Below are 25,424 nucleotides of genomic sequence, written 5' to 3'. Positions count from 1 at the left end.
CGTATTTTATTATTTAAGTTGTGCTTTTGCAAATCTGTCGCAATTGCGCGAAAGTGCTTATAGGACGCTTAAAATTTTACTCGTCTTCGCTCCGATCTTACAAAGCGCGATTATAAATCGCCAGTTTAACCTCGGTGTAAGATCCATTGTTTTTGTGTTTTTTTCGTAGGGAAACAGTTGAGTGCAACGCGAAAGGAGAATGAGAAATCATCGACGGTGGAAACTGTTACGATCGTGCTCCATATAACGATATGGATGCTAACGTTACGAAGAATCGGCCACATTGACGAACAAACTGTACATACGCGAATGTAAAATCCATGGTTTCTATAAATCAAATATTTTTTATTTATTTAACGCCATGCATTTATAAGATAGAAGCTCAATTTTCGAATCGTACTGTCGAGAAATAACTTATTATCATTATGCAATTTTTTCTTGTTCAAGAAAATATAAAACAAAGAATTTTTAATTTTTAAAATACGCAAAAATGAAAAATAGCGATAAAAGAAAAAACACGGATCACTAAAGAGATAATAGATAATGTGCGAATGCACAGGGTAATTCTCCGCAAGTTTCTCTTTTATTATCTTTTATGTGCTTTATGTCTATCGAGGCTAAGAGAATATATGGTATGTATAAAGATGAGAAAAATTAAAATTATCTCGACAGGAATACGAAAGTTTTATATATGGCTTGTACTCGTAAGTTCAAGAATCTCAACTTTGTCTCTAAAACAAAATTTATAGATCTATTTAAATACACACTAGTTTACACACTAATTACAAACTTATGTAATGCATGGATATGTAGAATTTCGTCGTAAAAAAAAATCCGTTTACGCACGAGATAAATTTCGGTAAACATTGCTAGAGAATCAGGTTAATTTCAAGTTAGTACCGTCTGATTGTGAGTTTAAAGGACTTAACGAAGGAAAGATTTTTATCGGTGATAAGAAAAGAATTCCGAAATCGTCCCACGCGCTTTTCGATCGAGGCATCGCGGAATAGAAGCTCGATGCGTTCGTAAAAAGAAAAAATTATGAAAAATCGTTTCTCAATTTCATAGACGACGCCGCCGCGCAATTTAATCGCGGCCGGGGTGCTAGAGTCGCCAGCTGTTTTTGACGTTTGACCGGCACTGGGCTCGGCGAGCCGAGCGGCGGCGAACATTACCGAACGCTTCCGTCACGCGGCGGTTGAGTCCGATCGCGGTCGCGCATGGCAGTGTATGGTGGAGCGCGGTACGCAACGGATCAACGATGGTAGTAACCGCATCGCGGCAATAGCGCACCAACAACAAGAGGGAGGAGGAAGAGGAGAGCGAGGACAGAGATACATACACGATCGTAAAAGTCTGTCGAGATAGCTCGCGCCGCTTCGAAAATAGAAGGACGTGTCGCGAATACAGCAACGCACGAAACGAAGATCGACGACGCGCGCGTGAACGGCACCGCTCGCGAAACATGACGGAAATAATTCGGGATCGTACGGTAGAGTGGCGAAAAGTTTAAGGAAAGTAGCGCAGTGGTGCGTGCAGGTCGGTGGCGATAGTAGTCTGTAGTAGCAGCGGTGACGACGACGGCGACGACGACGATAATACAGACGTGATAGCGGCGCTGTTGAAGGTAGTGGTAAAACGGTAACAGTAAGAGTGACGGTGCGGAGGCGCTTCGATGACCGTACTTCGGTGTTGGTTCGCGCAGTGGTAGAGGAGAGGAGCGGCGCTGTGCGTTGGCCCAGTGGTGGTGCGCGCGCGTGTTGGTGCGACACACACATACACACTCGATCGGCGGGGCCGCGTCTCGTCGCCGTCGTCGCCGTCTCGCTCCGTCCTATTCGTCGCGCTTCGTCATCGGGCGGCGCGCGCGGTCGTCGTCTCGCTCAGCGGCGGCTCCCCCGTTCCCCCCGCACCCTCCGCAGCGCGCACCCCGCCGTCATCGTCGTCGCCGTCGCTCCTCTCAGTCGCTCTCGCCGGAGGCCACCGCAACGAAGGCGTCCGCGCGACGAGCCAGGCAAGCCGCTACGCAAGATGGCTGTGCGTCGCTGACGAGGGGGCCGACAAACCGGACAGGGGTACAGACAGCCCGTGGATATAAGCGGAACATGCGGCTACGCGATCGTCGGGCCCGTCCCTGAAGAGAGAGACACTGGCCAAGAAGCGAGAGGTGAGTTTCTCCTGCTATCTCAGTGCTTGCGTCGTATCTCGCTGTCCTTCTCCCTCCCTTCTTCCCTCTCGCGGCATGCGATTTTTTTCTTATGGCATTTTCGACGATTTCCGATCGATCGCGTATCTCGTTTTTCTCGTCTGCTTTTTGAGTCACGGGACGAAAATCGTTGCCGGAGATGACACTTCTCGACGCTTTCCCGACAACGATATATCGACGATGATGTTTCGTGACAGGACGACGTCCGGAGGAGACGTCCGGTTCGGTGTGCGTGTCTCCTCCGCGTACGTTCACGCTACGACGACGAGCCGAACCATACGTGGAAATGCACGTACGTGTCAGGTCGCGTACATCGAGGCGTACGAAAAGTGTAAACAAGTCAAGAGATATCCCTCCAGGATATCTTCTTCAACGACGTAGTCCGCGTGCTCTAATCTTTAAAACTTTACGATAACAACTTATCCCTAATATATATATATTCTCTTTCTCTCTCTCTCTCTCTCTCTCTCTCTCTCGAGCCGAAAACTTGCTCATCATTGGGTATATTCCACGACGAAGTGGAATTATACACGCTGATATGTCTAACGCGAAGTTTTCGCGTATCGATAACGACCTGGCCGGTGTATCTCCTCTCCTTTCTCTATTTTCCATCACTATCCCTCATACATTCGCTCTCTCTCTCTCTTTTTCTCCCGGTATACTTCTGCGTAGCTGGTAGTCTATCGGTGTCTGCACTTTGTCGATCCGCACTTTCCCCCGTGCCAGGCTACGTCCTGTCGATCGAATGGCTCTTCTCTATACGCGCGTACAATACAATCGCGGAATAAGAGCCTTGCTGATGGAAACATCTGTCGCGCGGCCGACCTAACCTAACCTCGAAAATTCCCAGAAAATCCGTCGTCGTCGTCGACAGACGCGCGCGCGCGCGCGCGACCGATGGTGTCCGGGTGGTTGGTATTCCCCGACGCGTCGATGCGCGTTTCATTTCTCGAGTCTCGTCTTCGCGAGCAATTCGGTCCGTCCGAAACGTCGTCGTGACGTATCCGGAAAGGGGAAGCGGATATTGTTTAGCAGCTTTCCGCGTCATATTTCGTAACGTGTTATTTTGCTCGTATGTCCATATGATCCCTTCCGGGATCGGAGGAAGCGAAGGGCTCGAGTAAATCCGAATATCCCTCGTCGCGCGAAAGGGATTTTGACGTTTGTTCGCAAACGGGCGAAAAAGAGCATGATAAACGCAGCGAGCATATGGCGATCGCTGCGAAACGTACGCACTGTGCGATATGACCAGCTGATTCGATAGGATCTCCCTGCGAGTGGATCGATTCGACATAACCTAGAAATCGCGAAGCTCTACGCTCGCCGAATGACGAAGGCATTCCTAAAGTCTGCGGCACACGGTACGATTTTGCGTACTAGTTCGCATGCGAGACATTTTGCTAGCAATTATAATGGCTATGCAATTTGAAATATTATGTGCTGGCGTGTTGGTGTGCGTGTTAGCGTGCTAGTTTTGGTAATATGTAGGTTCGATGCTATGTTTCACTATGGTTTCGTTGCTAGCTGCAGACGATACTACGACAAAAACGCAAGAAAATAAAAATAATAATAAATATAAAGACAAAAGTTAACCTAACCTAACCTAAACCTTATCTCTACTGGGCCCCCGCTTCCGCTGTTCTTCCTTATAATTTTTTTTTCTGCCCCTCTTTCCTCTTTCATTCTTCTTTCCGCCTCCACCCTCTCTCTCTCATACTCCTCCCTACCCCTGTTCTCCTTTCTTTCCATCCCCATTCACTCTGTCGAAAAGTTATATTGTATATAATAATTATGTATTTTAATTATGGTGATGTTAATTGAATATGTATATAATTAATTAAAAATGACAGATTTCCTAACCTAACAAAATTTTAAAAATTTTATTAATTTTTCCATAATAAATATCTTGAATCGTACCTTGACTAGATAAGCAATCATTGGCTATTATCTAGAGAATTTTGTTGAAATCTCTAGAAATCTTATAACTAAAATATTAACCCGACACGTAAGATAATCTGCACGTGTCAAGCCAAAACTAGTAACACTCTTATGATTGGAACACGTAGAATACTTCGCTAAACAGCACGCAACGAATCAATTAACAAAATCGCGCTATTTAATTGAGAGATAAATGGCTATTTTCTTTCCTTAAACGGCGTAATTTTCCTCACGTGGAAATGTACTGACGAGTATTTCGAGTATATTTATTACCTTTATCTACCTTTTATTATCTTTCTTTCGAATAACAGGATTTAATTTTAAATTACTAACGTCATTATTTTCTACATTCGTTGCTATTGTTTTTTTACCTTCTTCTTCTTCTTCTTCTTCTTTTCTTCTTCTTCTTCTTCTTCTTCTTCTTCTTTTTTTATTTTTTTTTTTTTTATGTATATACATATGTGTACATAAAAGGTTCTTTCATATTACAATTTTTTACATAAATATTAACGCCTCACCGCAATATCGATGGTAAGCATGAATAATCTAGTCATAAAACGCTACAGAATGCCGTTAAGGCTTATTTAGACTCTTATACAAATGTGATTAGAGCCAGGTTTACCTTGGCTCCGCTTTAAAACGCGAACCGTTATCTGACATTCTGACATATCCACTTTCATTTTATTCAATTATGAGACTGCGAGATTTTAATCGCATGTAACTGATCGTCCGCATTACGTGCCAACGGGACATTAAGCCTCGAACATGTAAAATTACAAATTATTCCTTGCTATTTGTAATATGTTCGGGCGGTCGCGTCCTTGAGAAAATCTTTCGATGCATCGGCAAAAATAATGCATTTTGTCGCTTTGTATCTTGAATCTCGCAGCATCTGTCGCTTGCAAGTCGAGCTGCGTCGCGGAAACCTTTCTGGATCGCCATTTCCTCGCGTCACGCTATTGCCCGCGATTGTCGGCGCGACGTAGTCGTTGCCTACGTCGAGTCTGTCCGTCGACGGTTATTAAATCGAGTTCACGCACACAGGTATACATGTACGTGTACCGTATACACGAGTATCGGATTGGAAACGTACGTATTTGCGTATCAGTAGTGGAACTTTAAAGTTTCCTAATTATCTTCCGCAAAAATAAGCTCTTATCGAAATGTACATGATTACATATTTACATAATATTTATTCCCGTATTTTTAGTCCCCCATTACCGGTATACGTACAATTGAATAACACCGCTATCAAATATCGGAGACCGCTCTTCGATATATCCAAATAAATTTCATATATATATATATATATATATATATATATATATATATATATATATATATAAGCGGGGTTGATCCTCCATGTTGAAATCACCATTTCGAAATCTGCCAAACCACTTTTTGACTGTTCGGAGAGCAGGAGCGCGGTCCAAATAAACGCTTTGAATATTTTTTTCTGCAATCCCAACACTCACGCCTTTCCGAAATTCATATAGCATTACATGCCGCAAATGCACCTTTTCGTTCTCCATTTTTAATGATTTCTCTTATGCACAAATGAACTTATCTGAACAATGTCTGACGCTAAATTGACACATAAGACAGCGTCATCTATTCGGTGTAAGCAACAATTACCACACGAAAACAATAGAACTCCGCCATGCGGCAACTTATACCCGTATTCATAGTCCGTCCTTGAGGAATAAGGATTCCTTGTTCCTCGTTCCACGTTTCATAAACTTTCCTTGACCGAACAAGGAATCTTACTGGCTCCCTTATCTCAAGGAAGGTCACGAGCTTCCTTGAGGAGTGATGCGACCTTTTTAGCAGACGATACGCAGAATATAACCAAATATAACCTCCAAAAGTTAGTTTCGTTACATTTGTGGTTATTTGTTGTCGCGCTCTCAAACTGAAAGTGTATAAAGGAAAAAGGGATAATGGACAATGAATTTTTAAATGATTCTGACGATGGATTTGAAGACGAAAATCCAGAGAATCGGATTCTGTGGCGGATTCCGAAAAGATACATTCGCGATTGGGAAATCCCGTGGAATTTTTTGAAGATACGAAAAAGTTTTCATATGTATTATATGAAATTAGTTGCAGGCAGCATAAAACGGTGCTGCCTCCAATCGGTCACTAAAAATCCCTAAAATATTCCTTCCTTCTGAAAGGGAGACTCGAGGTCCATCTATGAAACAAGGTGGCCTTGCAGATTCAAGAAATCCTTCATGGAGGCTTCCTCCGTCCTTAAAATAAGGAAGGACTATGAATACGGGTATTAATGCCATCTATGAAAATCGGGCACGAACTTATGCAATCACTCAATATATTGGTGTAAGAGCGTGTTGATTTTCGGGCACACCCTGTATATGTGCGCGCGACTGGGTAGTTTCCATCGGGCACAACCATCAGTGTGGGCTTCGGCCATGCGGGTATCTCCCTTATACCTGGGCATTAGCATGGCGTGAGCCCGTCGTCCCTTCGTTTTCGGCGATAGGCATTGTACTGGACGCAAACTGTGGGGTTTCAGTTGAGGTTCGACGGTGCGCGCTGAAACGCGTCGGGGTGTGCCCTAGCCGTAATTAGTAATATTGCGAAGAGGCAGGCAGGCCCCCGAATTCGGTAAGAGCTTATCGATTCGCTCCGTTTCGCAGCTATATTTCACCGTACAATTTTGACAGTCCGACGCTTCGCGACGATTCTTGTCTCTTTCATGTCGCGCGGAAAAAATGCGTTCGTTTCGTATCCGAGAGAGAGAGAGAGAGAGAGTGTGAGGGGGGAGGGGAGGGAGGGAAGGGAGGAGACGGTCCCTTTGTTACGAGATGTCGATTATAGACCACGCGGCGAGGAAAAAACACATCGCAGAGAGAGAGAGAGAGAGACTTTTTTTTATTGCAATATCATATCATTTACTGCCTTGTTCGAGCTATATAAGATTTAATAAATATATCCGTTGTAAATTGTGTAAAAACGGTAAATGTACGCAAACATTATTTATCTCTCGACTTGGATCGACGATCGTTGCAACGACTCGTTATGTATTTTTCTATTCGTTCATTGGCATGTTTTGCAAAGCGAGAACTCCGGGACAAATTTCAGATATAACAAGATAATATAACGATTTCGCTATTTCGTACGCGAGATACGACGAGCTTAAAGCGTAGAATTGGAGAGTGTGCCACATTTCAGAAATATTAGCGATGTTTGGAATAACTCTCATCGCCGTGCTTCTGAACGGGCGTATTTCGCAAACGGCTCGTTCGAATGAGTACATTAAACCCCGCCACTTGGAAAATGCAAACGATAGCACGGTTCTTTGTTTTTTGACAATTTTATGCGTAGATTTCTCGCGTAAGTTGTTTATTCAATACGATGTTATATTAATATTCTTGTTAGCATCATTCGAGCGATTGGTAGCCGTTCATTTATTTTGCATGAGCGTCTTATACCCGTATTCATAGTCCGTCCTTGAGGAATAAGGATTCCTTGTTCCTCGTTCCACGTTTCATAAACTTTCCTTGACCGAACAAGGAATCTTATTGGCTCCCTTATCTCAAGGAAGATCACGAGCTTCCTCGAGGAGTGAGGCGACCTTTTTAGCAGACGATACGCAGAATATAACCAAATATAACCTCCAAAAGTTAGTTTCGTTACATTTGTGGTTTTGTGGTTATTTGTTGTCGCGCTCTCAAACTGAAAGTGTATAAAGGAAAAAGGGATAATGGACAATGAATTTTTAAATGATTCTGACGATGGATTTGAAGACGAAAATCCAGAGAATCGGATTCTGTGGCGGATTCCGAAAAGATACATTCGCGATTGGGAAAATCCCGTGGAATTTTTTGAAGATGCGAAAAAATGTTCATATGTATTATATGAAATTAGTTGCAGGCAGCATAAAACGGTGCTGCCTCCAGTCGGTCACTAAAAATCCCTAAAATATTCCTTCCATCTGAAAGGGAGACTCGAGGTCCATCTATGAAACAAGGTAGACTTGCAGATTCAAGGAATCCTTCATGGAGGCTTCCTCCGTCCTTAAAATAAGGAAGGACCATGAATACGGATATTAATCTCCATAGCCAATAACGTCGCAATAACGTTGATGGTCATGACTCATATATAATGAGGAAGACTGTCCAATTCTAAAATCCTTAATTCTAAGGAAAGACAAGTATAAAAAACTACGAATTTGTATACTGAGAAAAAAAAGTTGCTAACTTGATTAAATCCGTTCAACTAATTACCATTTTTTAAATTGAAATATTTAAGTCAAGTACGACATATTAAATCTAACATGACGTATATTTGACTTAAATATTTAAATATTTCGATTTAAAAAATGGTGATCAGTTGAACGGATTTAGTCAAGTTAACAATTCTTTTTTTCTCACAAGTGTAGTTTCAAACTATTTTTGCATGACACATATTTTTATTTTTGCATAGCAGGGCTATAGATATTCGACCGTCTCTACCCAAGACCATTACTTGAAATTGCGAGTAATAAACTAATAGTCAATATTAATATATACATAAACTATTTGAATATTCATTGATTTATCTATACGAATAGGAGAAAGAGCCTAAAAAATAACGGTATTACATATTTTACGCGGTTATCATATTTGAAATATTGCGATTATATATATTTTGTATTTGACACTATTTCCCAAGACGTTTAGATTAGATTCTAATATTTGTGAACAGTTCCCTAATTATTTCGAAATAAATCGAATATTCGAGTAATATTCGGCTGATAATTGGATATCAGGTTAGTGTCCACAAGATATCATACACCCGAATATTAAAAGCACTATATGAATAAAGGAACAAATTCGAAATTAAAAATGTTTTAGCTCTTATTGTTAGCTTTGCTAATTTTGAAGTTAAAGATGTTTTGTACTTACTTTTGAAATATTAGGAATTTAACCAAAATTGTACAGAATGTTCTTACATATGTTCAGAAACTTATAAAAAAAATCCCGAGTCGATTCACTGAAACGATCGAAAGTTATGACGATTTTAATTTACAGCGATTTAACTCGTGATCTTATGGAAAACGTGTGACCACGTCGATTCAAATGGCCAAAACAAATGGAAATAATATTCAGAATTTGTTTAAAATTTACAGAAATGTAGTTTATATATATATATATATAGAGGAAATATTTGATTAAATAATATTAAATAATACAAGTGCTGACTGGTCAAGAAGATATTAAATATAATTGGTCATTTCATTCGATATGACGCGAAATTCATCGTGAAAATAGTTGAATTTGAGGTATCGTCACTGCTAAAAGTTAATAATTTTGATTCACAAAATTCGGGAATTCTCAGTAATAAGGCAACGGAAATTCAAAAATACACGTCTACACTGTAGCTATGATTAAATTGTAATATTCCACGCAATTTCTTATAATGAAACCACATAAGAAGTAGACATATTCATCAATATCGAATTTCAGCTACTTTTTGCTACCGATTGTACGTGCAACACATCCTTAATGAAGATTATTCCCCAAATATTTATCTCGATATGTTTATTTCCGACATGTTTATCCAATAAAAAGTGAAGAAATTGTGAAGAAATGCGATGAAACAATATTCGATTAAATATGTTCAATTCAGCCTGGTTTTCCGTCTTCGATCCACCCCACCCCTCACCCCCTACCCCAACGAATCTTCCTATAGATATACATGTCGCATTGTACACGTGCAGGCATTTCGGGACGTACGTTGCTTGTGTGTCCGTTAGGGCATGTTGAGCGGCTGTTCTTCTTCGTGGAGGTACGCGGTATACATGTGTGAGTGCGTCGAATAAACGCATACGCATACATTCGTTTCTCCGAGTACGTTGCACCGGCTGCTAGGCGCTGACACGTCACATCGCTGAAGCGATTCATTATCCCAGGAATTTTAACCGAAGTAAGATATCTGTTAAAAATTGGCGAATGTCCAAGTGTCGTGTTAATTGTACCAATTCCGAATGTTATTTTAACGCGTATGGAAAATATCCGTATTTTTATGAAAGAAATATTAATGCGAGATTTGCATTTTAATCTTAGTTTAATTATATTCAATTTAATCGTTCGCTTTAACAATTTTAATTAATACGTGTGTTAAAAATTTATCAAGAGCATTAAATATTTATTAATTCGTGAATTAATGTTACGAATAATTATTCTATCGATACTTTATATTCAGAGATTATTGCTTTATGCTATAGAACACCCTATAGGTGTCTCACCGACTTGTTATTTCACGCGAAAGCACGAATTCCAATATTTCACCGTGTGCCTTAAATTTCGATTTACGAAAAAGCATATAATTCTTCAGACGGGGATGAGATGGCGCGAAATTATGTTCTTCAGATGTAGTGGTAAATTGAATCCTCGTATCCTTGACAGGATCGTGAACAAGCTCGCCGGAAGAAAAGATATCATTTTCGGGCCCGTAATAAAGACGCGCGCCCCGCGCGTCATGTTTCCCCCATAATATTCTACATTAGTTCATGCCTGGTCCTGGAGGCCATTATTACCATATGGAGGGTTTTCTTAGCTTCCCATTCGCAATCTGTCCGATCCGTGGCGTTTCTTCGCTCGAAATTATACGCGATAAATATAGGTCCAACGAATGCCTTCTTCCGTTGTAAAGAGAGACACGACTCGTCCTTCTATCGTCCGAAGGAGTTTGATCGATATAAATATCGTCCAACGGGGTCCCGGGGCTGGGGTTTCGCCACAGAATCGCGCGATATTTGCGTTTTATCGATTACATATACGAGAGAAAATAAAAAAAACGGAAGTGGTCCGGCGAAACGTGCTATAGCACGTCTGTCGATCTTTGGTAAAAAAAAAAAAAGAAAAAAAATATTAATAACATTTTCGAGAATCGTGCTCGAATCCCTCGATCGTCATCGCTCGAACAAAGAAACGAATGTTTTCGACAAGACTGACGTCATAAGGATGTAAACACGCGGTCTTTATTGTGTGTTAATCCGTGGAACAATTGCTTCATCCGTCCATTGATTTATCGGCGCGCTTGTTCTTCCACGAGAAGAAAAGCTACTTGCTTCGGCGCGTATTTTGCGTAATATAATAATAACAAGCGGACGCGATTTATTTCCGCGCGATCGCACGTTTATTTGCGCAAGGATGGATATGCGTAAAAATTATAATTACATCCCGCGAGAAATACATATCGATGAATGCAACGATGGTGAACCTTAGCCGATGCGCATGCGTAAACGAGGCACGAAAATCGAGGCGCCGCGATTTCTCCTCGTTCACAAAATGGGTTTGATTAAATTTTAAACATAACGCCGTTTCTCCAAAATAGACTCTTTGAACTAATATTTGAATATTTCTGCAATTTTTTTTTTTTTTTTTTTTTCGTTTTACGACACTTTCCGAAAACCGCTATGCGGCGCGCTATACTTCACTATACTCGTATTCAAGTTTCTGTCATAAGAATATATGAATAAGGTCTGCAAAATTCGGCTAATAACATTTAACAACTATTTCTATCAGTTTAATTTCTGATACGATCTTTATAGAAGAGAATTCGGATAATGAAACTAATTTTTGGAAAATCGGACAGATAAATGTCCGATATTCATTTATTTGAATAGAAATTCCGAATAAGGTTCTAAGATGCTTCGAAGATTCGATTAGAAAGATGCGGTAACGTGCCATTTAACTTTATCTAACTTGTTTTAAGATTTTTTTTAAATTGTTAAAAGCAATACAACGAATCTTTTAAATAAAAGAAGAATATTGTTTGAAAGAATAATATAATTGTTTAAGTTGAAGAAAAAATAAAATTCATTCAACAAATATTTTATTTAAAATATTAGGTGTACAACTTTGCTTCCGCCGCCTTTTTTCCCCCCCGAAATTCGAGGCTTTATTGTAAAAAACTGGTTATACATTTATGATTCAAAGTATTGTCCACTCCCAACGATCGTGCCAATTCTTTTTGACTTTGACTCGAGTCTTCATTAAGTAATGCCTCCAATTCTGCATCTTCGAAAACCATCTCCCTTCCATCGCTATGCCGGTCTTCGACGTGAAAATCATCGTTCTTGAAGCGTTGAAACCACTCGCGACACGTTCTTTCCCTAATAGCGGCTTCGCCATAAGTATTTGAGAGCATTCGATGAGCCTCGGCCGCAGATTTCTTCATATTGAAGCAGAAAATTAAAATCACCCGCAAATGACGAGAATTTGGCTCGTAAACTGACATTTTCAATCGAGAATAACTTTATGACGCAGACGCAAATCGACTAATGTTTCTATGGGGTTATGTTGACAGATGCCCAAGTTTATCGCACGACGTCTATGATCTATTTATTTCGACCACTACTTACCGCTAAAGCCATCTATAGGAAAACGGCGGAAGCAAAGTTGTACACCTAATAAATAAATATATTATTTGAAAATAAAACAATCATACTCGTTACTTTAAACATTAGTATGGTTGGACCATTTCAAGCGTTATATATATTTCTTTGGTTACAACAAAATTTATTAAATCCAAAGAAACTTTTCTCTCTATGCGCGTAGACGCGAGGAATTAACATAATAATCCCGCATCAGGAGCGGCGCGCGGTCTCGTTTACGTCACGTGTCATCTATAATTATCTATAGTTTGCCCGTCCCGAGTGCCGATGATATTTGCGCGTATCGGCACGTTCCGCTTGGTACCGCTTTAAAAGTAACTCGCCGCAGATGCGTCGCGCAGTATATTGATTACGTGCTATCAGTATACATAGGGTAGATGGCATCAGTGAATGACCGGTCACCACCGATGCATGACCGCTGAATCTACGCTTACTCACTCTCTTCTGTGATCGCGCGACATAATACAGAATTTCATCTTTTCTCGTACAATACGTACGAAAAGCGAATAAATCTTCTTATCGTTTTTTATCACGAATGCCGAAAAAATCCGAATTTTTCAGACGATATATAAAAGTTTATATACATGTAACATATACATATATATTATACATATATACATATATATATCACTTTTTAATATTAAGCGTCTTCTACGCATTTGCATGACAGCAACCTACAATAGCGAAATTATTAAGAAGGGGTCTAATAATTTTTCTGTCGTAGGCGATGATTTTTCTTAATGACATCGCAAATTTTTTTTTTCTAAAGATAAGCTTAGATATTTTTCCAGTTTTTCCCCAACATATTTTTTTTTTTTTTTTTTTTTTTTTACGATATTTATTGAAGCGTATTAGAAATTTGAAGTTTTTATAGGGTAGCTTCGGTGCATTCGGTTAAGCAGGCGTTCTTGTAACGATTTTCGAGATTAAAAATATTACAATATACATCGTAAATCTCGTCAGCATGCCTAGTGAGGAATTCACGCATTATTTCCATTTCGTTTGTGTTTGTTGATCCCGCCATAAAATGTAGTTGAATAGGCTGCATGTATAGAGCGCTTAGAAAAATGTGCGAAAAACAAAAATGAACTGTAGCTTCTTAACAAGAATTCGAAACATGCGCTACATATATAATTCGAGTTTTACTTATTATTGAAAATTAAAACATTTTTCGCATACATCTCAATTATCGGATAATTTAAAATAAATTCTCGAAACTTTTTTTTTTTTTTTTTTTTTTTTTTTTTTTTTTTTTTTTTTTATGATCATATGAATTGTGTGATGAATATATGTTTATTGCCGCTTTATTGTCGTGTTTTTGCATAAGTCTGTCGCGAGAGTTGACGCGATTAGCCACTTGGAATTCGCTGTTACTTGGCTATCTCGCAATTTGTCATGAAAGTTTTGGCCGTTTGGCGAATAAGCTCGGATTTCCTCGTTCATCAATCGATCGGCTTGACTCATCGCGCGGAATATAAGCGCGCGATGCACATACCTATGTACTCATTCGCACGAACGTACAGTACATATAGGGATTACGAGCGCGGGGGCCGGCCGCTACGGAGTGACGCAAAGTTTTGTTAATTTTATTCCAGGCTGAGTCATCGCGCGACGTGACCTGACAAATTACTCCGAAACAGTTATCCCGCTGCTACTTATTTCGCTGAAACGGATTACTGCGATTTCGCCCATTCACATTCATCAGAGTTTCCCACATTGTTCTATATATTTGCTATGTACAATCCTTGGCAAAATACGCGGATAATATTTCATATTTTTGTGTTACATGTAGAATATTATTTTCATATTTTATATGTCATACATTTATTAATTGATTATTATTTTCTTTGATAATTAAACAGATTTCCAAGGAAAATATTACATTTATTATTACATATTAAAAGATCATGTTTGTTATATTCAAGGAGATTTTTAATATCAATTTTTTTTAATTAAAATTCGGGAGAATACGAGGAGTATATGTTTTCACGCAACAGATGACGAGATCGTCATTCTTGCGTCGAGGTTAGTTTTTTTTTGTGCGGCCTGTCAGGCCGCAGAAAAACAGTCGTGCTACTTATGTTTGCACCAGTTTGTTAGGATCCGACGATTGTCGAGTCAAACTTAACTTAAACGTAACTGTATCCTCGTGATATCGTGAATCGTTTGTAAAACCGACCAGCACCAGTTTCTGACAGTCAGCGCTATAATCGGAGCACGTCGCGCACGTTAGACAAATGACAGCGAGAGCGATAGAGAAGGAGAAAGAGATAGCACTCGGGATAGCGATCGATCGGATGTTTTCGTTCGCCTCGGTATTATTCGATTGGCAATTTTAGCTATGAGTCACAAATGCATTGTGCAATATTGCGTACTTAGTTGCGATCGCAGAGAATTACGTGAACTTACACAGCATGTTGAAAGCAAAGGACAAAATATTGTACTTATCGGCTATACCAGACACGATTAAAGAACTTTGAGATATGAACTCTTAGTAATTTGTATGCGTGATAGATGTTTCTTTAATTTATCATGTATCGAAACGATTAATATCGAAAATTAAAAAATCATGGCGTTGCGAAAATCTTGATATATTATATATTATTTACTATTTTTCATTTTTTGTCAGTCATCTTGCATGGTAATCCTCATTTTTGTAGCTATAATAATTTTTAATATAAGACACGCGTGTCTCATGTTGAAATTTAGGACGTGAGATAGATCGAAGAACTACGGATCCCTGAAATAGTCCCAAAATCGATGGATTGTTTCGAAACATTTAATATAATCGAATGATAAGAACGGCACAGCAACGAGCGACAAGAGTTCTCAGCCACGGCAGCTGAGACTGGAGAAGAAAAAAGACCGTTCTCTCAAGACGGTTGAACCGGTAAATGCTAAGAAAATTATTTGCTTTCAAGTCAAATTTATTGAAAAATTTAGCGAGGAAAGCGGGCCACTTGCATTTACGTGACGATACCTGGTGACAACTTTTTTGAGAATCATTGACTTACAACTGACGTGGACGCAGGACGAAGAGGTGGCTCTAAAATATTCATGATTGTTGGCCTTACTTTTCGTGTTCTCTGCGATATTTTTTGTCGCTATGGCGATTTTGTACATTGTTGACGAGGTACGTTAAAAATATCCTAATAAATAGCACCATTATTTAAATATTTAAAGCATCGATCACACATTTTAACTTTTAATGACGGCTTGCCTTGTTAGTTATCTCTTTTCAATGATTAGATTTCCCATCTTCGAAATTTTAAAATATGTCAGAATACGATAATAAATATAATAATGATAATAACAATATTAAATATAATAATAAATAAAAAAAATTTAAAGATAATGAAAAAAAGATTAGATTCCTATTTGTAAAGCTTTATAAAAGAGTAACAGTAGTAATAAAATAAATATAATAGCGAATAAAATATTAAGTTACATACACACATGCACACACGTACAAAAGATCAATCGGTATTAGTGAGAGATTGTTCCTTTCTGATTACAGGGAATGTATGACATGTTCATCCAAACACAGCAGACGAGTAGCGTCAACGGCAGCAGCAGCAGCAGCAGCAGCAGCAGCAGCAGTAACAACACCGTTCACCACCATAGCAAGAAACGCAAGTTGGACTACAACGTGAGCCAGCCGGTAATCCAGCACGCATTGGTCCAATCGACCAGCGACTACCAATTGGACAATACCGGTCTGCAACAACGATATTCCGTGAACGGTGCTAATACCGCATTTAGCTCGCTGCACAACAATAATGCGCTGCAGAAGAGTAGTCCGAACCAGCAGACTCTGGTACGAGCCTCGACGATCAAGCTCTTAGACACCTACCAACGCTGTGGCCAGAAGGTTAGCGCGCGACTCTCTATGTTCTGTTTCTACATTGCCACATTTTTAATCGTTCAATCTGCTGTTCGTGTTCAGCGCTGAATTCAACCCTATAATATTCTACTTTATCCAATATAGATATTGTACTCGCACGCCCAACGTCAAATTATGAAGCTGATGGAATCATGTATTATGCAAACAAAGACTCGCGCTTTACTTTGGAGTTTAATTATTATAATTGTTATGGAATCCGTGTTTTTTTACACGATGGTCTTCGTTTTGTATATTCGTCCTTAAAACGGCCATATTTAACGCTAAATATGTGATATTTGTTTGTTTTCCTTTTCCAATATCGCATAATAATCAGCAGAATGAACAAACAATCGCGGCAATGTTTCAGTGTCATTTGTTTGCAAGTTTCGAGTTTTACCGTAGCTTGTTGTTTCGTCATCGCTGGTAGTCTCTCGAGCCAGCTGTTATAAACACACACGTGTAATTACGAGAGCGCGAACAATCACGGCTATGTCTCTCCCAGCGTATAGTTAGAATTTTTTTCTCTTAACGTTAAGCAGACGGGCAGGAAGAGCTTTCTTTCACGGTGTTGTCGTACGTATTGTCGTCTTTAGCGCCCTGGCAAATAAAACTTAACGATTACTAAGCGCTTATCGCCATAACGGCGCAGGCTCGAGAGTTAGATTGTTTGACTCCGAGACTACGTTTGGCAACGAGTCGTGATACTTCTCGCTTCGCAACTGATGCCTCCTCTTGCTATAAGCCGGACGAAAGGGAAAGGCCTAAAGAGATCTCTGGTTTGTAGGAAGAATATAATATACAGTTTGCTCACTTGTCTCATCTATTGCAAGCTTATTGCAGTGGATCTTTCGACTATGTTCTCGATAATAATTGTATATATCATGATGGTCGCTTGTTGTATATAAAATTGACTTTCATTTAATTACAGGCGAAATATCATCCCTCCATTTTTGTAATCGTGCAATCGCATCTCCGAGTTGGTGAATCATGATTGAACTAATCTGGCGTTCGTTCCTTTTAAACGACCAATGTACGACCGAATCTCTCGGTACGCTTGACTCGCGTACTTTGTAGCAATCGATAATAAACTCTTCTTTAAAACGTTTGATTCGATATAATCGTAAAGTGCTGTTCATACGTGAAGGTTAACGAGCTTCTAATTACGCAGAATCTCAATTATCTCGACGCTCATTAATTTTTCGATTCCAGGAGCAACCAACGACGTACACGCACCTAACGTCTATTACCGGGAATTTATAGTTACTACTACAAACGAATGCGCGATATATTCGTGACTTATATATATTTATACGTCATCCTCTCGCGTATAATCTGCGCGATCGATTCGAGAATCCTCGACCGTCGAAGAATCGCAGCCTGTGGTAACTGATAGAATGCTGTTTGACGTTGGAGATGAGATTAGCAGGATTCAAAGATGCAGTCGGGATTTAAGATAGAAAATTTGATTACATCTGACGGAGCGAGAGTTTGTTATTATCCGGAAGAGCGGGTGCATCGGTATCGTTGCGATGGTTCAAAGAGAATCTTCACGCGAATAATCCGAAGTCGTTTTTTTTTTTTTTTCGTTCTCTTTCTCTATTTATTCCTCATCCGAATGACTCGATCGGCTTATTAACGACGAGAGTGCGCGTACTCTTCGAACTGCGCACCGGCGTAAGGGTAATTACAGAGCACGACGATCATGTTTCGGTTGTCTATCGTTGCATCGGGGGTGTCATGAGCGCCGGCCGGCGGCGTAGATAACGTTTCCGTATGGCGTAGTTAACTATCGATTACTTTCAAGGCTCCTATTACATATTTCATGCTGATCATCGTGTACAGACACGCGCGCGTGATTCTACCGGTGAGAGTCGCAATTTCGGTGACTATGCGCGACGAAGATGGAGATTAATTAGCCGAGGGTTCGCGAGAGATCGCGATCGACGTACGATTCTCTCGACGACGATCGGTTGGCGATGTTTCATAGCGCGCAAGGATGTGCGATATAAGTACCCTCGTCCGTTAATTAATCACGCAATCGGGGGCGATCGAAGCTCTCCTTTGCATCGATTGCCGGGGTGTGGAAAAATTTCTGGGATTTCCATTGCACAGGTAGTACGTACTACGTACTACGTGCGCGTCGAGATATGCGTGCGTTGTATTGCAATTGGCTATATCGAGAAATCTTGATTCGTCGCTATTACTGTTGGTCTTTTATCCGTCGTTCTCCCATTTTGCCCAACTCGAAGTTCTCCGTATTTGACGACGATCTTTTAACGTCCAAAAATTTTTGTATAAGGTATATTCCTCCTACAGAGAAAAACTTGGTCGAGGGAGGGTAATGGTGACGGCCTGGCAGTCCACTCCGCCAACGCGACGAATGCGGTGGGTAGTACTGTAGTGTCGCAGCACCATACCCAACAGCAACAACAGCAGCTGCAACAACAACAGCAGCAGCAGCAGCAGCAACAGCACAACAAGCAGACGAGCATGACGGCGCATAGCAAACAAGTGGCCAACGCGGCCAATGGGAACGGTGGCAGCAATCCCCAGGGCGACGGGGATTATCATTTGGTGCAGCATGAAGTCCTCTACTCCATGACCAACCAGTACGAAGTCCTCGAGTTTCTCGGCAGGGGTACTTTCGGACAGGTAAGAGAAAATGTTTGCAATATTGTTTAAATGTGTGGAACTATGAAAGTTTTGTATAGCAATTATTATATTGCCTAGCAGTTATACGAAGATAAATTGGTTTCTTGCAGGTTGTAAAATGTTGGAAAAAAGGAACGAACGAAATAGTAGCCATCAAAATTCTAAAGAACCATCCATCGTACGCGCGCCAGGGTCAGATTGAGGTGGGTATTGAAATAAAAAAAAAATATATATATATATATATATATATATATATATATATAGAAAAAGAAGAAAAAAAGGAAAAGTACATTGTATAGAGGCAAACGAAAGCATTCATAAACATTAATTGCGCCTTGTGTCATACGGAACAATTTATCGCATTTACAGGTCTCCATCCTGTCTCGACTTAGTCAGGAAAATGCGGATGAGTTCAATTTCGTACGCGCCTATGAGTGCTTCCAACACAAATCACATACCTGCTTGGTATTTGAAATGTTGGAGCAGAACCTCTACGATTTCTTGAAACAGAATAAATTCTCACCTCTACCCCTCAAATACATCAGGCCCATTCTCCAACAAGTATTGACCGCGCTGTTAAAATTAAAGGTACGCGTTACAATTGTACTTACATTTACATTATTCGATCGATGATGAGAATTAGCAAGTGCTTAATAACCCTTTACTTTTACAGCAATTAGGATTGATACATGCTGATTTGAAACCGGAGAACATTATGCTAGTGGATCCAATGCGTCAACCGTATCGAGTGAAGGTCATCGATTTCGGATCAGCTTCGCATGTATCTAAAGCCGTCTGTAACACCTACCTGCAGTCGCGATACTACCGCGCGCCTGAGATCATACTGGGACTTCCATATTGTGAAGCAATAGATATGTGGTCGCTCGGATGTGTAGTTGCAGAGTTGTTTTTGGGATGGCCTTTATATCCGGGCAGTTCCGAGTATGATCAAATTCGATATATAAGTCAAACGCAGGGCCTACCGACGGAGCATATGTTAAACAACGCCAGCAAAACAACAAAATTCTTTTACCGGGACATGGACAGTATGTATTTTGATGCGTAGAATAATAATATTGAATAGCGAGCATAAGTTTTTCACAAAATCCATGTATTTTTAGGCACATATCCATTTTGGCGATTAAAGACACCAGAAGAACACGAAGCGGAGACTGGTATCAAATCCAAGGAAGCGAGAAAATATATTTTTAATTGCCTTGACGATATCGGTCAAGTTAATGTACCGACTGATTTAGATGGCGGTCAACTCTTGCCAGAGAAAGCGGACAGAAGAGAGTTCATTGACCTCTTAAAGAGGATGCTTACAATGGACCAGGTAGTAATATCTAATTGATGCTTTTAATTAAAGAATGAAATTCTTTGATATATACGAACGTAATGCAGTATTCTTCTCACACCTGTTATGTGTTTGGATTAAAGGAGCGCCGTATAACACCCGGCGAGGCACTGAACCATGCGTTTGTCACTCTGGCACATTTAGTCGATTACGCGCACTGTAACAACGTCAAAGCTTCCGTCCAGATGATGGAGGTTTGTAGGCGCGCGGGAGACTTTACCGCGAGTCCTGCACATCATCAAGCTCCGCCAGCGCCTCAACCACCTCCACCGACGTCTTTAGTAGCCAATTTTGTACCTACCACGAATGGCAGTGCAGTGACTCTTACCTTCAACAATCAATTGACTAATCAAGTGCAACGATTAGTCAGAGAGCACCGCACCGCGCAAACAGGATACGACAATCTAGTATGTGTATTCATATATTCTATTTCGTTTTTAATTATATAACATTTTATATAAAAAATGGATGCATATCATTTATACTTGTCTCTATTTTAGTATCAAATATATAGTAACACCAGTAGACGGGCAACACAGTACAGCGGGTCGTCTAGCGGATCCAATAGCGGGCGAAATGGCGTGCACGACTTTCCGCATCAACTGGTACCTAGTATATTATGTCCACCCCCCGGATACCAAACGATGCCAAGTCCTGCAAAGCACGTAGTTGTTGCTCAGGTAAAAAAATTGTGATGCTATTATGTATGAATAATTAATGTTTGTTATTAGAATGATAACTATTGAAAATGAACTCGCTTTTTACAGCCACCGCAACCGCAACAGGCTCCTTTGCAGATTCAACCGTCGATCATATCGCAGCAAGCCGTAGCCGCGGCAGCTGCAGCTGCTCAACAACAATACGCTGCGGTTCCTGTGTCTATGGTCGAAACTGGTCGGCAAATGTTGCTTACTGTAAGTAGGATAATTTTATTCTTTATTTCGGATTGATCATATAGTAATCTAATATGTTGATATATGTTTATGATCATCATAGAATGCTGTGCAGACATCTTGGCCTGGTGGAAGTCGTCAAATGGCTGCGATCGTACCATCGTGGCAGCAATTACCGCCGCAGCATGCAGCTATTCAACAACCACTGCTCAGCGATGCCGGTGATTGGGGAAGGCCTCTTATCGTCGATAGTTCTGCTATTCTACAGGTAGCACTTGTCAATAAACTATTTGTGATATTCGGTAAAAAGTTGTATGAGGCCCATTAATATCTGTTTGGCTTACATCAGCTTTTCTTTATTTTTTTATTTGTGATGTTATTTATTATTGTCATCTATTAACTATCAATTCTCGCGTTTCACGTATGATTGTAAAGCCAGAAAATTCAGATTTCGATGTTCAGTTTTTAACTGATCTCCCTTGTTTTGGGGAAGGATCAGCGGCCGGTATTTCCTGTCACGGAGGTTTACAATGCTAGTGCACTCGTCGAGCATCCTTCGCAAACCTGGGGCAAGCGTACTGTCACTAAACATCATCATCATGTTACGGTACCACAGCAGACTCAGCATAGACATGAACATAAAAAAGAGACGCAACAATTGAGTCCGGTGAAGAAGAGAGTTAAAGAGAGCACACCACCTAGTAGTATGCGACGACATTCGCCGACGACGTTAAGCAGCCATTGGCAGGAGCAGCCAGTGCAATCCCATCATCATAGTAGCAAGCACAGCAGTAGTAGTCACAATGTGGAGCATCAACCAATCGCATCCGTGCGACAGCAGACCATTACAATCGATGACACGCCTTCACCAGCCGTTTCCGTTATCACAATTAGTGATAGTGAAGATGAGGCGCCTGGAAAATGGTGAGTGTACGACAAATTTAGTATAGACTGCATCCAGTATATTAAAAGTAGTATATCAGAGATTTGATAAAACATGATGCATCTTTTTCTGATAATTTTGTAGAGTTCAGATTTAGATATTGTAGATGTTTGTTTGATAATCATGTTTTCGTGAATAAATAAAATGCGATAATTGGTTTTTTTTCTGTATCCGTATCTGTAGCATAGAAATTTGCATTTACTTCAATTATACGCAATTTGCCAATTTATTGATCAAACTAACGAATTGGCAAATCCAGACAAGATTAAGAAAATTTTAAAATAAGTTGAAATTAAATAAAAAAATGGATTGATAATGCATTTTGTGCTTCTCTAACATTGTGAATTGATTATTATTTTTGTAAAAAATCGATAGTTAAGCACGCTTATCTATTAGCGCATTATCAGTTGGTAGTAGAATCACGCATGATATCGTTGACAGCTGCGGAGACCGTCAGTGCAGCGCCTGTCAAAGTTTGGCAACTCGCCTGTCGGGCGACGGACGTCCTGTCCGTGAAGAAGTCATACGAAGGTATATTAATGTAATGTGCCGTTAAGCATGTTACGTGATTAACGATAATTAATTAAGTTTTATTGAGAATATGCAGTTAACAAATCGAATGTCATGAGGAACGAAATTGATTTTCTATTTTTATTGAATTTATTTTGTTATTAAGTTTTTATTCAAAATCGGTTTTCTCTCTGGATGTGCTTTACTTTGGAAATCTTGAAGAATTAATCCAGCCTTTATAAATTTTATAAATTTTTCGTAAATGTGCCTATTATTTATTTATCGTGTATATCGTAAATTTTGTGCACATTTTATTTTGGGAACAATAATACTTTCGATGTACTTGGTATCACGGGTGTAGTTAAGAATCTGGTTGCGGAGCTTGGCGTGAAACAATTATATATTATAACAAATATCGACTAACATAAAGCCAATGTCTCTTAACGAACATTGTTGAAAAAATTAGCATGTAATATTTTACACACGGATGCAATGTTAACTTGCCAATGGTTAAAGCACGCAACGATAGCATCTCGATGATTTTGAATAAAGAAATCTCTTTTGCTTGAATTTATAGCACTCAGTCGACGCCGCGCGTTGTACAAATGCAGCAGTCAACACATACGAGCAGTCAGCAACACACGAACGGGCACGTTACGCATAGCAGCAGCTCATCGTCACATCGAGCGCAACGCAAGAATGTCATCAGCTGCGTCACTGTTGGCGATAGCGATGGCGAAGCTAGTCCAAGCCGCACGCATGCTCATTTGTATCAACATCTACCGCAACATCCGCAGCATCAACAAACCACGCAATTGATCAAGCACGAGCCGCAACAGCAACATCACGTTAGCAGGTGAGCATTTATTACAATAAAGATGCAATGAGAAGGATTTTTCGTTAAAACTTCTTAAAATCTTTTTAGTCTACTTTTTTATATATTTTTAATGATTAAATAATAATGATAAAACAAATTTCTATAAAAGTAAGAAATGCAAAAACAACTGAGTATGAGTCAGAGAGTTTTGCGGTCTATATTTTTAATAATTACGCGATATATTAAGAGAAACATTTTGCTTTGGTCACGGTTTCGAATAGATAATATTATTACTATTACTAGTATTATTTATATATAATATTTTGTTTATGACATGTATTATTAATAAATATTTGAGTAACCTTTCTTGTTATTATTTGCAGCAGTAGCTCAGGATACTCTTCTCAGTCACAAAAAAAGCGATTATTGGCGAAGGTGCAGTCCGAATGCAACATGGTGAACGTTGCGACGAAACCGGAACCCGGTGTCGAGTATCTTGCTCCACATCCGTGTCACGCGCCAGCTTGCAAAGAGCCACCGACTTATCAGGTTAATTAACATTTCTATTCAATCAATTTTAATTTGTTTCTATTCTTTTATTTGTAATTTTATCGAAATTGCGGAAACATTTTGTTCATTTATTTCGCAAAACGTCCGGTGAAAAAAGACTGAAGGGAAGAAGAGAAGGCCTGGGTCACGTGTATGCTATCAGGGTATTTTTTGTTCTTTTTTTGTAATTTTCTTTGGTTAATATTTTTTCTAGGATGACGTCTATGACATGCATGACCACTTCTTGCAGTATGTGACCACGAGTAGTGCGCATCCTCACCTCCAAGAGCAGCATATCGTGTATACGACTGGCACGGACAAACGAGTATCCTGGCCCGGAAAACGTGCTGAGTACAAGCATGAATATGTTCAACCACCGGCTGCACATTCTCGAGACCATCAAAAGTGGGTAGTAGCCAATCCTGTGCATCAATATAGGTGAGAATTTTTCTTCGGTATGATTGTTATCCCATTCGTAATTTTAATTGAAGCACATGATTATGAGATGAAATCTCTTGAATGGTTTATGCGATTCTATATGTATTGACGGTTCTTGTTTCGAGCAACTGGTATGTAACATGTATGCGAGCTTTTTTTCAAAATAAACTATTTAAAAACCAATAAGCATAAGCACTCAATATACAATTCCGTGAATTATTAGCGACTCCATAGAATGAAATTTTCCATAAATTAGTTTCTTTTCTCTTTCGAGAGAATTGAAAAAGCAGTTTGCAAATTTATTGAAAGCACATGTCTTTAAATATTTAAATTATTTACATATTTCAATAAGGAAATGAAGCGTGTGAAGCATAAAAGGAGGGGTGAACTTTGTTTTATGGTTTGTAGGCAGAGCCAAGTAGTAGGTACGGCAGCCCATCCGGGTCATACTCACAGTCATCATGGGCATCCGTCTCATCTGAGTCCAGGCGGCAGTGGCGGTGGCAGAAGTCCCGCTGGTGGACCTGTGATAGGAAGTGCCCAGCATTTGGGACAACCTCTCTATCAAGAATACGCTCACGTTCGGTCGAGAGCTCATGCGGTGCCGCCTCCCGTATACGTTACCGCCGCGCCATCGCAGGCTGCTACTGCTATTCAGCAGCAACAAGTGCCCACCTATCAGGGATTCACACCCGGGTGGGTAACTAGGAAACTAGTTGATGCATGCATGCCTTTTTTACCATCTATACTATCTTTATTCTAGCTAGTTAATAGTTAATTATTAGTTCTAATATTAACTGTTTAAATATTTGTAATTAATGAAATTAACTA

The 25,424-nt window shown here is 39.9% G+C and overlaps 1 protein-coding gene and 1 long non-coding RNA gene across 4 annotated transcripts in view; both read left to right on the top strand.

Annotated features, from left to right (window-relative positions):
- The window catches only part of LOC138939619 (uncharacterized), a 104,132-nt gene extending 103,377 nt beyond the window's left edge, over window positions 1-755 (top strand). Inside the window, exon 3 of the long non-coding RNA XR_011447874.1 lies at window positions 170-755. This is a non-coding gene — a long non-coding RNA (uncharacterized lncRNA). The remainder of the gene's footprint in view (window positions 1-169) is intronic.
- Window positions 756-812: 57 nt separating this feature from the next.
- The window catches only part of Hipk (Homeodomain interacting protein kinase), a 39,509-nt gene continuing 14,897 nt past the window's right edge, over window positions 813-25,424 (top strand). The window contains exons 1-18 of one of the 3 annotated variants that reach the window (XM_070307560.1): window positions 813-2,167; window positions 15,261-15,684; window positions 16,069-16,422; window positions 18,751-19,086; window positions 19,197-19,289; window positions 19,456-19,674; window positions 19,760-20,132; window positions 20,208-20,425; window positions 20,527-20,850; window positions 20,944-21,123; window positions 21,211-21,357; window positions 21,440-21,604; window positions 21,836-22,260; window positions 22,721-22,810; window positions 23,367-23,645; window positions 23,993-24,155; window positions 24,370-24,593; window positions 25,002-25,289. In XM_070307560.1, the coding sequence (XP_070163661.1) occupies window positions 15,658-15,684; window positions 16,069-16,422; window positions 18,751-19,086; window positions 19,197-19,289; window positions 19,456-19,674; window positions 19,760-20,132; window positions 20,208-20,425; window positions 20,527-20,850; window positions 20,944-21,123; window positions 21,211-21,357; window positions 21,440-21,604; window positions 21,836-22,260; window positions 22,721-22,810; window positions 23,367-23,645; window positions 23,993-24,155; window positions 24,370-24,593; window positions 25,002-25,289 (3,905 nt within the window). In that variant the 5' untranslated portion in view covers window positions 813-2,167; window positions 15,261-15,657. Of the gene's footprint in view, window positions 2,168-15,260; window positions 15,685-16,068; window positions 16,423-18,750; window positions 19,087-19,196; window positions 19,290-19,455; window positions 19,675-19,759; window positions 20,133-20,207; window positions 20,426-20,526; window positions 20,851-20,943; window positions 21,124-21,210; window positions 21,358-21,439; window positions 21,605-21,835; window positions 22,261-22,720; window positions 22,811-23,366; window positions 23,646-23,989; window positions 24,156-24,369; window positions 24,594-25,001; window positions 25,290-25,424 lie in introns of all 3 variants that reach the window. The other 2 variants (XM_070307558.1, XM_070307559.1) reach the window with 2 other exon arrangements.

This window comes from Polyergus mexicanus, unplaced genomic scaffold (genome assembly GCF_030449975.1).
Source record: "Polyergus mexicanus isolate NDT 795.1 unplaced genomic scaffold, iyPolMexi1.0 SCAF_14, whole genome shotgun sequence".
NCBI lineage: Eukaryota > Metazoa > Arthropoda > Insecta > Hymenoptera > Formicidae > Polyergus > Polyergus mexicanus.
This window is presented reverse-complemented; position numbering and strand designations above follow the sequence as displayed.